This window comes from Pholcus phalangioides, unplaced genomic scaffold (genome assembly GCF_987345545.1).
Source record: "Pholcus phalangioides strain wild (caught in Gottingen) unplaced genomic scaffold, Ppha-v1.0 ptg000015l_1, whole genome shotgun sequence".
In the NCBI taxonomy this organism is placed as follows: domain Eukaryota; kingdom Metazoa; phylum Arthropoda; class Arachnida; order Araneae; family Pholcidae; genus Pholcus; species Pholcus phalangioides.
In genome coordinates this window covers 4,905,430-4,920,332 of record NW_028301608.1, presented here as the reverse complement: position 1 = coordinate 4,920,332, position 14,903 = coordinate 4,905,430, and the positions used below count along the sequence as shown (strand labels likewise).

The 14,903-nt window shown below is 40.4% G+C and overlaps 1 protein-coding gene across 2 annotated transcripts in view; it reads left to right on the top strand.

The window, feature by feature from the left end:
• Positions 1–8,327, top strand: part of LOC149075301 (uncharacterized) — a 73,908-nt gene extending 65,581 nt beyond the window's left edge. For both annotated transcript variants that reach the window (XM_089242651.1, XM_089242650.1), the window contains exon 6: positions 1,308–8,327. In XM_089242651.1, coding sequence (XP_089098777.1) covers positions 1,308–1,531 — 224 coding nt within the window. In that variant the 3' untranslated portion in view covers positions 1,532–8,327. The remainder of the gene's footprint in view (positions 1–1,307) is intronic.
• The last annotated feature ends 6,576 nt before the right edge of the window (positions 8,328–14,903 follow it).

The following is a 14,903-nucleotide window of genomic DNA, read 5'->3' as shown; positions in this document are numbered from 1 at the left end:
GTCCTCTATGGGTGTTTTTCCTAACGATGACGGCAGTCAATGACATCACGACAGCGTGAAAGCTGGAGTAAAATCTAATTTTCTGCCAAAATCCGGAGAAATTTTAACAAATCCGGAGAGGAGGAGGAAGGATGAAAAATCTGGAGAGTTGGCAGGTCTGCAACCCTTTCTGACGTGAATTTTTCAGACAACAACTCATTTTGTCTTTTAAGTCTGCCCGAGTGGCGTGGTGGTAAGATGCTCGTCTACTACCGTGAAGGTTGCCGTCGGGTCCCAGATTCGAACCGGGGAAGAAGAATATAGATATTTTCCCTAACGAGCTTGAGGTGTCCGCCAATAGACGGCGTTTTCATTTCCAACCCATCTCATTAATGGCAGTAAATTGCAGTATAGTGGAGTTGATGTTTGGTGAAGCAGTATTACACTATAAATTCACTAAGAGGGATCCTTTAAAGACTTCAGCCTAGGGATCCGGATCCGCTTATAAACAATCCCTACATTTTTAGCTACAATGTAGAAATTTAGCGCATCGTAATTGGCTAAAATGAGTGATTAACCATTACGTCACTCATTGTGAAATTTTTGCTGGCGACGTTTAACAATAGATACATTTAATTTATCTTGAATCCGACACCGTTAGAGTAATGGTTATAGTACGAGACTCCCCTACCTATGGTTGTGTGTTCGATTCGGTCTGAAACCCATCCAAATTATTTTCACATCCTTCCATCTTTGCTGTCATTTACTAAAAAATGTTTCCATTTTTGTTTCTGATTTAATCAAATGCGGTTCACGAGCATCGAGAAGACAATAATAACGGCTTGCGGAGTGAGCCATCATTTACTGATTCAATAAAAAATGCTTTTTGAACTTTGAAATTCAGTTTCGCTCAAATCTCCGCATCTCCTGAGGTCTTGCTAGCTTTTTTGCTCTGCCAATTACCGGCGTGCTAATGCTTCCTGTGTTACTAAGAAAGTAGGGATTATAATTACGCATCCGGATCTAAGATATGGGGGGAGGGAGGGAGGGCATGGTGCCACAAATGGATTTACAATCGGATTGTAAGTAGAGACGTATGACCTATCTCAGGAGCCCCAGGGACCCAAGTTTGGGTCGATAGCCATAAGTTAAGAATTCCTGCTCTAAAGTCAATGTAGGGCTTGAAGTAATATAATAGAGAAACAGTTATTATTTGTTTTTGTTGTATGATATTATGATAATGATAGTTGGTTTTGAGCTATTCATTTTAACTGAACTGTACGCTTATTTAGGAAACTGAATGGTATGATATCACGGATTTTCTCTAGGTTTCATATACGACATGACGGGGAGTTACGACCTGCCTTTCTACGTGGCGGGCATCATGCTGTTCATCTGTTCCTCGCTAAGCTTCATGGTGCCCGTGGTCGCGAGGCGAGTCCAGCAACAGCAGCAGAACACGCAGCAGCGGCAGGACGACGGCAACGTCCAGTCGCCGATGTCCAGAGACGAGAGTCAAGGCATGTTGAGCGACGACGAGAGCGTCGTTTGAGCGTCTTCTATTCACCGTCATCTCTACGATCAACCGATTCAAAAGGGAATATTATTATAATCAAATCATCGAGACATTCGGTAAAAAAAAGAAATCCGAACTGACACCGAATTTTCCAAGAACGGCTGGTGGCGCCCCCCAGCTGCAGTAGAGATTATTATATAGATGAACAACGCTTTTCTCTCCCCTCCCCTGCTGCCAACACACACACACACATACCACCCTCTCAAGTACAAGAACCGAAGGGAGCCAATTTATACATTCAAAATACATTTATTTAGGTGTTAACACATTTGCTTCAATACTACGCTGTCTAGATCGTGGCATGTGTCGAATTACTTGACGAAGCAAGCTCCCCCTGGTGTCGCGCACGTGTGTTGGTGTTGTTCTCTATCTCTGTCTGTCTGTAGGGTGTTAAAGCCTGTGATATTTATATAGTGCGTGGATATCAACTAAAAAGCATGGACGCTCTGTGGTCTAATTCTTTCGTTATTTTTGTTTAGAGCACAAATAACAACGACAATCCTTTATTATAAACTAGGAGCCATTCAAGTATTACGTGAGCAGAATCCTTCCCCTCCTGCTGGAAAAATTAAGCCAGCTGGGGCCAAACCTCCAAGACTAGTTGACCCTGGTCCCTATCTAGGAGACTTTGCTGACCCCCCTCCCCCCATCCCACGAGAGGACTACGCAAGGGTGTAGAGCTCTTGCTCCACATAGCATTGAAAAACTAAAATATTAAAAAAAAATTATACATTGAAAGTGAACTGGGCACGTTCCCAAGGCCCACAAATTTTCAGGAAAAATTGGTGTAGGCCGATTGCCCTCAAGCTTCCAGAAAGACAGTTCGTTTGTACTCACCCTAATTTTTAAGAATTATAAATAAATAAATCATTCAAAATAATCAGTAAATCGTAGCAAATAAATTCATTTATTCTGAGGATGATAGACCTGTTGGGGATGAGGGGGGGGGGGGCAAGTTGAAAGTTCCAACCTTTAGATTTTGAAGGCCCTGCGAAATTGACTACTTTTTGTATATGAGCCACGACTCAGATGCTCCTTCCCCCTCAAAGACGAACATATATAAGAAGCTCTGAAAATTCGTATTTGCTCAGTGTTGGAAGGAACAAGCCCTGTTTTTTCACATCGCGGCCTTTCGCCGTGATTGCCAGTTCCAGATCACTCAAGCAGCCCGTGCAGAGATGTACAGATCACCCAAGTGACTAGCGGCACAGTTTAAGATCACTCCCGCGACCTTCGGTTCATGTTCCAGATCGACCAAACAGCTCGTGGCACACAAACAAATCACTCAAGTGACCCGTGGCACGTCTACAGATGACTCAAGCAACCCGCGGCACAGTTTAAGATCACTTAAGGCCCTTTAACACACGTCAAGTAGTTTGGTAAATAATTAAATTTAATGCCAAGTGCTCAAAAAAGCTTTCCCAACGTAAGTGATCAAGTAGTTGATGCTCATTAAATAATAAAAAGCCGCGCCTATTGACGCATGCGCATAGGATCTAGTTAAACGAAAAAAATAGGTTCATCTACTTGACAATCCGGAAAGACATTCTGGGAAAGGTTGAGCACCCTCGGCATTCAAACTCCCTCCCCATTGGTGCTTACGTAATGCTTGAGTGGCACCCTATTAATTTTCATTTTTTTTTTTAGGAGGAACGAAAATTTCATTGAATTTTTTGTGTGTGCGGCTATTTTGTTTTCGTTCAGTGCTGGACAATGCAATATTTGTGTAACTCACTGTCTCTCTATGGGTGTTATTCAAATTCATCCAATCCCATGTTTCATCATTTGTTTTCTCGTGTTTTATATGGATGATGATAATGAAAATCGTGCGTTAATACTATATATGTTACTGCCGAATCGCGAACTGACCGGCTCAGTTGACCCGGCCAATGTCCGAGTTTCGGCCTTTACATATCGATCCTTACAAATAGCTATATATTGATCCCTAAGATTAAAAAAAAATTACGCTAACGTGGCTATGACCCCGAATCATAGGGATCGATATGTCACGGTAAATGTGTGATAAATCGGGGTTTTTTTTTTTTTATCACATTTACATAAAATTTTTCGGTTACTATGCATACTTACCAATCGTCTAGGCAAATTTGATGAATTTATCACTTTTTTTACCGGCAAATATGAATAATACCCAAGTGTCGTAGGTAAATTTAATAAATACTTGAAATTTATCGCCCTTATATATCTGCGATTATGCATAATAGTCTAATGTTATAATCGGTGAATTTGATGAATATGGAAAAAAAATTTCGAATGAGTCTAGTATGTGTGATGAATATAGTCTGACCGCGATATAAAAACAAATTTTACGATCGTACCCGGATGTTATGATACAATACGTGTATGAATTATCGTGTATAGTATATATATATATCATATAGTACGAATTATCGTGTATAGTATATATATATATATCATATAGTACGAATTATCGTGTATAGTATATATATATATCATATAGTACGAATTATCGTGTATAGTATATATATATCATATAGTACGAATTATGTTTACCAACGACGCGACGCTTGGGTACTATGCATAATCACCGGTAAAAATGATTAAATTTAGGGAATTTGACAAATTTACCAAAATGCTTGGTATGCATAATAACCGGTATGTACAGTAAAACCTCTCTTTTACAGATACCGGTAAAGAGAGGGCGTGACGATTAATCAGAGGTTTAAAATGCATATATTATACAAAGGGGAAATTATTATTTGGTCGTAAAAGACGGGTGTCCGTTAAGAGAGGGGGAGGGCTTTACTGTATAATAACGTCATTAAATATATAGGGGCCGTCCAAAGCTCGAAATTTGGACATTGACCAGGTCAACTGGGCTGGCCAGTTCGCGAACTGGCCGATTTAGGGCTTTGGCAGTAACATACACACCAACATTCCAGGGTAAAAAACAAACAAAAAAAAAAAGCTAATGAATGAGACGCCGATCATTATTAATTATGTAACTTTTTCACTTGTTTTTTTTTTAAATCATTTTTTTTAATGAAAAAATAATCGAATTCTCAAATTTGTTTCTAATGAACTAATCCGAGCTAATTATTAATTAATGAATGAATGAATGGAAGAGAGTGTGTGAGAGAGAAGGGAGCTTTATATTTTAATAAACTATACATAATACTGGATCGGATATTTTGTGAGTGCTTTATATACTTAGGCTCCAAAAAACACTGTAAACACTATTATATAGAAGAATTTGAAATGCCAATCATAATCCCACCCCCTCCCATAATCCTTAACGAGACTGTGGTTTTTCTCGTAAATATGTATATTATAATCGTTATTATTATAACTAATTAATGTAGTTTGGCTCGATATTTAAATACCAATTTATTCTGTGAAAACCTATCCCGCCCCCTCGTAGTAGAGGAAAAATATTGTCAAGTTGAGATTAGATCAGTGGTTCTCAACCTGGGGCCACGTGGCCCCTCGTCGAGCCTTTTTTATAACACGTTAACTGGTCCGGCCCACCAGTAAAGAAGAAAAAAAATGTTCACTCTTGTTCTATGACCAATTTTTTTTGTCAATCATTATGACTCCCGCCACACTGTTAGATGCCCGTTCTTCAAAGTGGCCCACCTCCAAAGTTAAAATTTCTTATAAAATGGCCGGGGGGGGGGGCCCTTGTGGTTGGTAATGAGATATTCAAAGCCCCCCCCCCCCCTTTGTAGAAAAGGCAGTGATAAGTGGTGAAATAATGCTTTACAGCAAGGGTGCACCTGCCAAGGGATTCCACCTGGCTCGGGAAAGTTGTCCCGGTGGACAAGTATCCAGAGCGGGGGCCATGGTTGGTCTGCTGGTTGACAAGTATCGATACGCACAGCACGATAAATACCTGGGCTGACCATATTTATGTCGTAAACGGGATATCCCAAAAAAAGTTACTGGGCGCAAGGGGAATTATCATTTACAGCCGAAAAAATTGTCGAAGTGAAGTTGCCAACTATCGCTAAAATTGATGAAAAATCGCCATTTCCAGAAAATGCTTGGTACTGAATGTCAAAATGTAATTGATCAGGGAAAAAGTATAAGTTTGACCAATATGCGAGATGATTATATTTACGTGGCTATAATTAATAGTAATAATTAATGGTCATAATAAAATTTATAAGTCATGAAATCTTAATTCTTGATTTTAAAAATTCAACTAAGCTTTGTTGTGAAAATAGGAGAAAAACGAAACATTTTATAAAAAAAGTTGGGAGAGCCGAAATCGTGGAAAAGTCCCGTAAAATACGGGTGATATAGTCACACTTGATATATAAAGTTTCTGGTTCGCGAGCGGTAGAAATACCACACATCTAGCCCGTGGTCTGAAAAGGTTTCACCCCAGCTTCGCTATGAAATATGGGAAAATAATAAATGTGCGACCACTTTTAGAATTCAACGAAGCTGTTTGTAGAACTAGGGCTGTCTTAACCCATGTCCACAGCTGGGCCTACCAGCACTCCTAGAGATAGGCTTCTGCACGCTGCTTGTGACGCCGTCAAGCTTGGTCAACAAGTAGTCCATTTTCCCTCAGAATTGGCGATTTCTATGCCCCACATCCAATCACCACGCGGTATTTGTGAGCCAACCCGGAAGATTCTACACCAAAATAAGAAACAAAATAGGATGCTGTGGTGCAAAATATGGCAAACTTGACAGGTAGTCTTAATGACGTTATAGATGAACTTGGCAACCTGTGCTGGTCCTACACGATGAGATCTGGTACTATAATTTCGAGTGTAAGTATGTTAATAGTTGTTACTTTTCCAGTTAAAGCCCCGTTCACATGTGCAAGATTGGGGGTCGCTTTAGTGATAATTACCGGCATGACAACTTTTTCCCCCTCGTAAGGAAAAAAGGTGGGAGAGAAGCTCATCACAAAAAAGCCCATCTTTCTTGGGGTGGATTGGTGGTCGACACCGACCTTCTCTCCCATAATCCTTTGCGCCGCGAAAACTACTGTAAGCTCCTTCGTCAGCCATCTTGAATCAACCACTTCCGTTCAACCCACGTAACCAGTGACGACTTCCGGAAAGAAGAAGGGAGATTACCGGCATAAACTTAACGTCGTGTGAATGGTTTATAGCGAAAATCTCCGTTACCGGGAACTTCCCGGGATGTGTGAACGGGGCTTAAGTATGGGTTCCTAGACATTGAGACGGCCATGCCCTTAAGAAGGAAGCTCACTGAACTCTAACCTAGGGAAGGTGCGAGCTCTGCTACCTGGATAATTGTGTAGGTTCATCGGATCGCCCTGCATTTTGCACAGACCAATTTTTACTATATAATTTAGGAGGGATAATCCAATGCCGTCTTAACGCATGAGCTCACTGCTCGGGGGCCTAATGAAAATGAAATCTGGTTAAAATTTTCGATGGCAAGTATATAAACTGAAAAGAAAATTTTTATACCCAACGTAGGGGGCCCTCAGAAAAATCATTCTTACCCAGAGGCTCACAATGCTCTTAAGACGGCCCTGGACACAGAAAATTACCGTACATAAAAAATTTACTTCACCGCACACCAACTCTGGTCATATATCGCCATACGGCAATTTCCAACCAGTGGAGTTGTGCGGCAAATGAAGGTGCCATCTATCACTGGTCATCCCAGGCTCGTTAGGTAAAGAACTTGATTTCTCTCGATGTTCTTCCCCCGGATTCGAACCCATGGACCTTGACGGTAACCTTCAAAAAATTAGTTGTTTGTGGGCCCCTGTGGTTTAAGGCCCCCAGTGCCGTCTTTACGCATGGACCTACAAAAAATCAGAAACTGCTGAAATTTCCGAAAATTTGCTAGGTAGGGCCTCAGAAAAATCACTTGGCCCATGATGCGTTTAACACGGCCCTGGGACGATCGCCCACTTTCTGGGTCCTTGCATGGCCTAGGGTTCCAGAGATCAATTTGATTTATATTAAAAAAAAATTTGTTATTATAAATTAAAATTTGACTAAATTCAATAGGAAGAGTAGAAAGGGTAATATAAGGGCTCAATATTGAAAGGGTCTCGCTTCTGGATGAGGGTAGGGGGGGCCCTCGAGAACGAAATGCTGCAGTCGAAAGGGAAGTTTTCAGCTTAGCTAGACCCTTGGCTCGTGCACGGGTGATCTGTTGGATATTTCGTACTGCTTTTTTATTCTTAGCTGTGCAGTTAATGCAACTCTTTTCCTTGGCACACGTCTTGTGCGGGTGGCCGCCTTCCCCATATTTTCTGCAGCTGTCTTTTTGCCTACTATTACTTAACCGTACATGCGCCTCGTGCACATTCCTCTATCGAATTGGTACATGCCAATCGATGGTCTTTCTGGCCGAATTTGCAGCACCGATGATATTACAGGGTTTTAGATACTCCCTGACAGTACGGTGGGGCCATGGGCTAAAAAAAGGTTGAGAAACACTGTATTTAGGTGATTTATTTTTCTTAAATTTTTAGTGGAATCTTATTATTTGAGTGTTTTTTCGCTGTCGTCATTTGAACATTTTGTGATTTATCTGAAGAGTATTAAGGTATATATGTATGTGTGAAAAATGGAGAGTGATGTGAGGAAATTGTAATGATGATGGGAACAATTGTAATTTTAACAGTAAAAAAAAAAAGGAATGTATGCTTGTTATTGTAAAAAAAAAACCAAAAGAAAAAAAATTCCATCTTTCTAATAAAAATAAGATTGGCGTAAATTGTTAACAGTGCCTTTTATTGGCTGTAAAGAGAAGATTCGCAGTATTGAGATATAAATATTTGTCTTGATATTATGGTGTTTGTCATTCATTTTTTGAGTTTTTCCGCGTCTATCATCGTGAACGCAACATTCTTTTGAATGTTTGGCAACGTGCCAACAAGAGAAACGCTGACACGTAAAATTAATCAAACATTTTCCGTTAATTCCTATAATGCTCGGTATATACATATGTTGGTGCCGGAACGGCTGAAAGCCATTATATAAATTGAAGAACCACAAAAACAAGCAAAACACCCAACAAGTTGGCTGTTAAAAAGATGTAAAAACAACTACCCATAAAAATATTTTGTGTGTTACCGAGCACTTGATCAAAGCTTGAATTTAAACACCTGTAAAAATGTATTCAAGGATTACAATAATGTATATTTCAGGCATAAGTATGTCAAAGTTGCCGTGAGAGATGCTTTTCGTATGATGTTGGGTATAGGTAGTGCTCACGACTCGAGAAATGTAATGCGGGGGTCCCACGAGAGTGGGTTGGAGCACTATTGGTAAGATAATAAAAGTCTTTGTCAGGATTCGCGGTAGCCTCGGGGAAGCAATAATTTTTATGGCTTTCAATACAAAGGCAGCGGAACGAGCGTCTTCCTTTGTGAATAACCGAACAAGTAGGGATTGCTTCACGCCGGCTGTGGTTTTTGCGGTTATGTTCAACAAAGACTTTTATTATCTTTAGGCTTTTATTAACTTTAATTATCTTACCAAGCTCCAGCTACACACTTTCGTGGGACTGAAGCTTTAAAGACTCCTACTCTAAATCACTCACATGCTTGCCCACTCACTGGCCGAGTTCCTTCCTCTATACTCTAGTTAACTCATTTGGTCACTCAATGACCTAGTCCACCGTCCTCTGGGCCGAGAACGATTCACTATAAAAAAATACAAATTTTGCCACGCTTTTCCAATTCTACCCCTCCAAATTTGCCGTCTTGCGCTATAGCCCGCTAAGTGCCCCCCCCCCCCCCGTTAATACGCCACTGCGTATGCTGATGGAAAATATGAGGAATGGTTCTAAGATAAGCTCAGTTTGATGCCAAGAGTCACGCACAGAAAGTACGTATGCAATAGAACGTATCCAAGTACATTACAGTAGTTTTATCCAAATGCATTTTTCGCTTTGCATGTTCATTTTACGCAAAACGACTCAAAAGCTTTTTGGAAGAGAAATAGAGGCAGATATGCATGAAAAGTGATTCTGAGGCGGATATAAAGTAATCGTCGAAAGACGATGTGATGATTGGGCGAAAATTCAGCTTACGACACGGATGTCATGTGAGCGTGTGCATCCATATTAACTAGAACGCTCGTTAGCCGGGGTAGAAATATTACGAATAATCTTCGTACGCCGAAAAATTCGTAAACAGAGGCGGCGTTCGTTAGTCGAGTACCAGTGTATTAGATTTTTATAATCATGAGGCCCTCCTATGTATCTTAGGCTTCTGGGTGGAGCTGCGTCAAGGCAGCACTCAGATTACCATCACATACCAATGCAATATTTAGGCGGTTATTTCCATCAACCGGAACCACCTCCTAACCAGATCATGGGCCGCCGCTGTCTCAACGAAGAGATTTTTAGCAGGTGGTCGAAGACCTGGGCCATGCTGGAAGCTGTGTGTGCATGTGTTGTAAACCTGAAGTGAAGTTTGTGTAATTATTGTTGCGTAGTGGCTGCCACCTGCCGTCATTTTTTCTAACTATTGGTGAAGTGTAATGATTGATGAATTGTACTGTTGTAGGCCTCTTGCCCTTTGTGGCGAGACTTTTTAACGGGGAGATAAGCTCGCATTCGCACCTCGAAGTTGGGAACGACAGGAAACCAACTTTTAACCGAAACAGTACCGATAGTAAATGAAGTCGTACAGTAACCTATCACCTAGAAAATACATAGTTATTCTCCGTGATTCCAAGCTGCTCCAAGTCTCAGAACAAGTCGCATAGGTGCCAATTCTCACAGGCTAGAAAAATCGAATTTATCACGTGATACAATCTTCATCAAAGAAACCATGTCACAAATAAAAGGGAAAACACGGACATTTTTTGGAATTGCAACGGGCAAAAACCATACATAAATACCGTTTTCCCGGGACGCATTTTTCGCCGTCATGATTGTTTCAGCAATAATTGGCACAACTTTCCTTGTTCTTGAAATCATATTTGGCAATAATTACCGATTTTTCGTACTTAGAAATCCTGATTCCCCGTATTTTTCCTGCGAAAACGTGGTCAGCCTAGAATTGCAAGGACTGAAAGTCTTTTCTTTAGGGATTTTCCATACAAAGCACAGCACAATTTGAGGACTTCTAGAGGGTTTTTCCATGAAGATACCAAAAATTAGAAGAATCTGATTTTCGACCGGAAGATTTTATAAGGCTGAAAAATCGAAAGCGTTGCCATTTATGAAGGCGCAAAACTACTATAGCGGTCTTGCTCATACACGCGACTTGTTTTCGCACGTGGTAGTTTCCATAGGCGTAAACTTCTATATGGCCCATGGGCCCGAGCCCCCCCAACATTTTTGAAGACGCGGCTCAGCCCCCCCAAAAATTCGTATGAATATGGCTTATTCATTTTGCAATGATGAAAATTTTTTTTTTAACCAAAAGTTGTCCTAATTATGAATTAGTTAATGGAAACAATCTGCTCAAAATTTTAGTTCTTTTAAAAAATCTGGATGGTCTTTGGCTTTTTTGTTCCATGACAATACGTTTATCTCATTTCTTCCCTGCCGTTGAATCCCCAATTGCACCCTCCATCGGTTCCAATCCTTACTGCCAGAAGGCACGGCTGAGAGGAAGATTCTTTGAGGTGTTGAGGGGGCTCTTTCTTCTTTGCCTGTGGCAAAAACTGAGTGTCTCTTCTTTTGTTCACTGCGACCGGAGGACGGCCATGGCGCCGACATGAAAATAAGCCCAAAGATGCATGGTGGGGGGGAGGTTGAACATTGGGAAGCAATGATATTGAAACCGAAATAAATTGCACTCTATAAAGAATAGGTGCCAGAACCTAGAGGTAATTACTGAAAAAAACCATTGTGCAATGCATTCTCCCTCTCCTTCGTACACGCTTGAGTCCCGTATATGCGGGAGGACCAATAACTTTTAGGCCCCCCCCCCAATGTTTTTTTGAAAAATATTGGGGAAAAAAAGCACATTCTAAATGCCCATTCATAACAGATCTTGAGGACCGATGCCGAAACATTTTTCAAGCCCCTTTACAACAAAATTTGACTAGGGGGGGGGGGGGGTGGAACATAGAATCAAATAAACAACAAGTGAATTATAATATTGATTTTAAAAAAGGAAATGAAAAATAAATGATAATTTTTCAAAGGTCCAAGACCAACCCCTCGACCGGGCTTTTTTGGCCCATTCGTTAAGTCACCACTACATTTTAACAATTAATACAAAATATTATCTTTATAACTAAGGGATTCCTGAACTATTTACGTTCGCAGCACTCATGGAAATTTTAAACCAACACCTCAGCCAACGTCTTCCTAAAGAGTGTAGTCAACACCATAACCCTTGTTTTGTGGAACAGATTTGCACCCTCCACTAATATAATTTGACTGGCTCTTCGTTTTCGTAAGAATGCTCATTTAGGAAAGAAAATTAGAATTTTTTTTTGAATTTTTGAGTAGGAAAACTGAACATCCTAATCTAAATTGTGCATGTGTATCAACAAAAATTGTACAAACTGTATAATTTTTATTGATGAGGTGACTGAAAAGGCAGTGACAGCAACGCCAATGAGGTATGTGATATCCCCGCCCCCTCAACGTTTTCTCCCCATCAAAGCTGCATTAAGAGCTGCATTAAGATTATCTTTCAAGCGGCTTTGCTCCCCATCTGGTTGGGAATTTCGAAGATGAGAAACGAAACTAAAACTAATTCAATAAAAAGTTATTAATTAGGTCATTGCAAAGATGGCCTACTACACATTATCGGTGGGGGGGAGGGAGATAGCCTACAAGTTTGCTACAAGACTCATTCATTCATAAGAAAAATATCGCTCACAAATTGAAAAGAATTTCTTCAATTTAAAAAGTAAAAATTAATCTTCAATTACCTAAGGAAGCAGGTTGGCCACCCCTTTATAAATAGTGAAATGCATGCACAATATCGGTATGTAAGTGCCGCAAAATGTATCTATTTAAAATTCAATAAATCATAAATAGTCAGTCCTCGGGGACCAAATGAAAATGACCGGAAGCTGCGATAACTTGATAACGAGTAATCCCATTTCACTAATTTTGTTGGCAAGGACTATAAAAGAGATGTTATAGGCATCCCCTATCCTGCATCAGGGCCTTTGGTGGATACAGTGAATTTTTCGTGTGAAAAACAAAAAATGATAGGGGGGGGGGAAGAATCGTCCCCCCGCACTGGAGCCCTGTTAGTCCAATACCTTCTAAAGCAGCTTGCTCTAGAAGGTGTTGGTTAGTCCAACCGTTGAGCGGGGGGGAGGGGGCATGTTTATAGTGCAATGTATGTCTGATGATTCTGATGATAATAGTTATGACTTTACAACGAGATCTTTGGTCGAGAGATCTTTTCAAGCCTCTCTCTCGGTCGGTCATCCGTTTATAAGATTTCAAATTGAAAATTAATTCAACAAAGAAAAAAATTATAGGTTTTCTTTCCATGTTTAGCGAGAAAATTCTTTTTCTATGAACACAGGACCATAGCGTGCCTTTTCGGGAGCCCCAGGGCACACTTTTTCTGGGGGCCCTTGGAAAGGATTATTATTATGCAAAATAAATGTACATTATTTTGTGGCGCCCAATTAGGCATGTGGCCCTGGTGCAATGCCCCGGTTGCCCCAGCCTAGTTAGGGGGCCTGTATGACCATATAGTAGTTATTCCAGACAACCAGCTTTCGCGGGTAGATAGGACAAGGCAAATCGCTTTGGGACAAGATCAAAGAAAAGCGTTGGGTCGCAATCAGCATTAACCATTGAGGACAACAAAGCCCGTACTTCTGACACGGGCATCAGAAAAGAGCAATCACTAATTTATTTTTTCTTAGGATTTTAGCTGAGGATTGTTTACTGTCTCTGTAGATCGGCTGGCGACAGAAGTAGAAAATGCCACCAAAATGCCATGAATCCTCTTGAATGCACTTCTGTACTATGCCTGTGACAGATACCCATTATGAGTTAAGAAAAAAAAAAGGAGAAAACTGTTCAACAGAATACACCCCAACTCCCCCCTCACTTGTTAACTTGGGAACTGGTTGACCGGTCTATATCGCTTCCTGTACGATCTCCTTCCTCATTGTTTGTACACCCCTCTGGAGGTAGCAATGTATTATATGATAGCAATAACGAGATCGATGTTGTAGTTTTCTTGTCAGCGGCGCTTTGACTATTTTTGTTCCACTGTAGAAATTTAGTAGCCTTTCTAGCATACAACTGCCCTGAAGCGAGGCGGAGCATACACAAACACACACATATATATAGGCGAATTCCGAACAAAGACACACACGAATGGGCAGCCAGATGTATTGGAAATTTTTCCCTGAGGAAGCGTGAGAACTTTCCCGAAATTTTCAGTCATGGATACCGCCATCTAACTGAATCATGTGTTTATAGGTGTTTAAGTAACACACATCTATGTGTCCCTCCTTCAGGAAGCTAGCACAGTGTTACATTTTTATGTTGTCCAGATGTACTAACCATGAGAAAAGAACGAAGAATAAAAGACATCCGAAATGGTCACAAAAGATGAATTCGGCTGGTCAAATCACCATTTGACCAGCAGAATTATAGTAGTTACAAAAGGTAATTGCCGACAAATGGTTGCGCACGAAGACGTGAGAAATTTTTCTGTACAGAGTTGACAATACCGAAAACAGGATTGTCATATTAACTATAGCATATAAGAAGAGGAAGAAACATCCAGTTGTTTTTGAATCCAAGTGTCATCGTTGAGTGTTCATGTTACAAATTTTCAAGTCAACGCTGATCGATCGTTGCATCCTTACTCATTCTTCATGATGAAGGAATCATCATCAAAGCCCAATTTGTAGCAGAGCAACAATAATCTTGGTAAGTACAACCTCATTAGCAGTTTCTCTAATTTTTTGGGAATTTTGCGATTGCATAAAATGTTTATACAGATATTCTTGAGGCCAAAAGCTTTTACGACAAACATTGTTTGGAACAAGATTGCTAAAGAAATCTAAAGTACAGTAGAACCTCGATTATCCGAGCGTGGATTATCCGGAGTTCAGAAATTACAAAACTACGAAAGGTGAAAGAAAACCGACCATGAAATTATTGATCAGACAACACAAGAGATTTTGGTAATAATATTCGGTGATAGTGATTAGAAGAATGGGAACAGAGATTGTTATTGAAGTTATGATCAGTTAGATCAGAGTATCCTATAATGGGCAATATCGCCCCTTGGGGGCATGGAAAGGTCCGGGGGGGGGGGGATTGAGAAAAAAACAAATTCTGAAGAGGAGGACGATGAAACAAAAAGTTTGGAAAACTGCGAGTTGGATTATTCAAATTTGTTTTGCTTAAACAGTGGTCTCTAATAACAAGGAACAAAATAAGTCGAAAATAATTTGTGTAA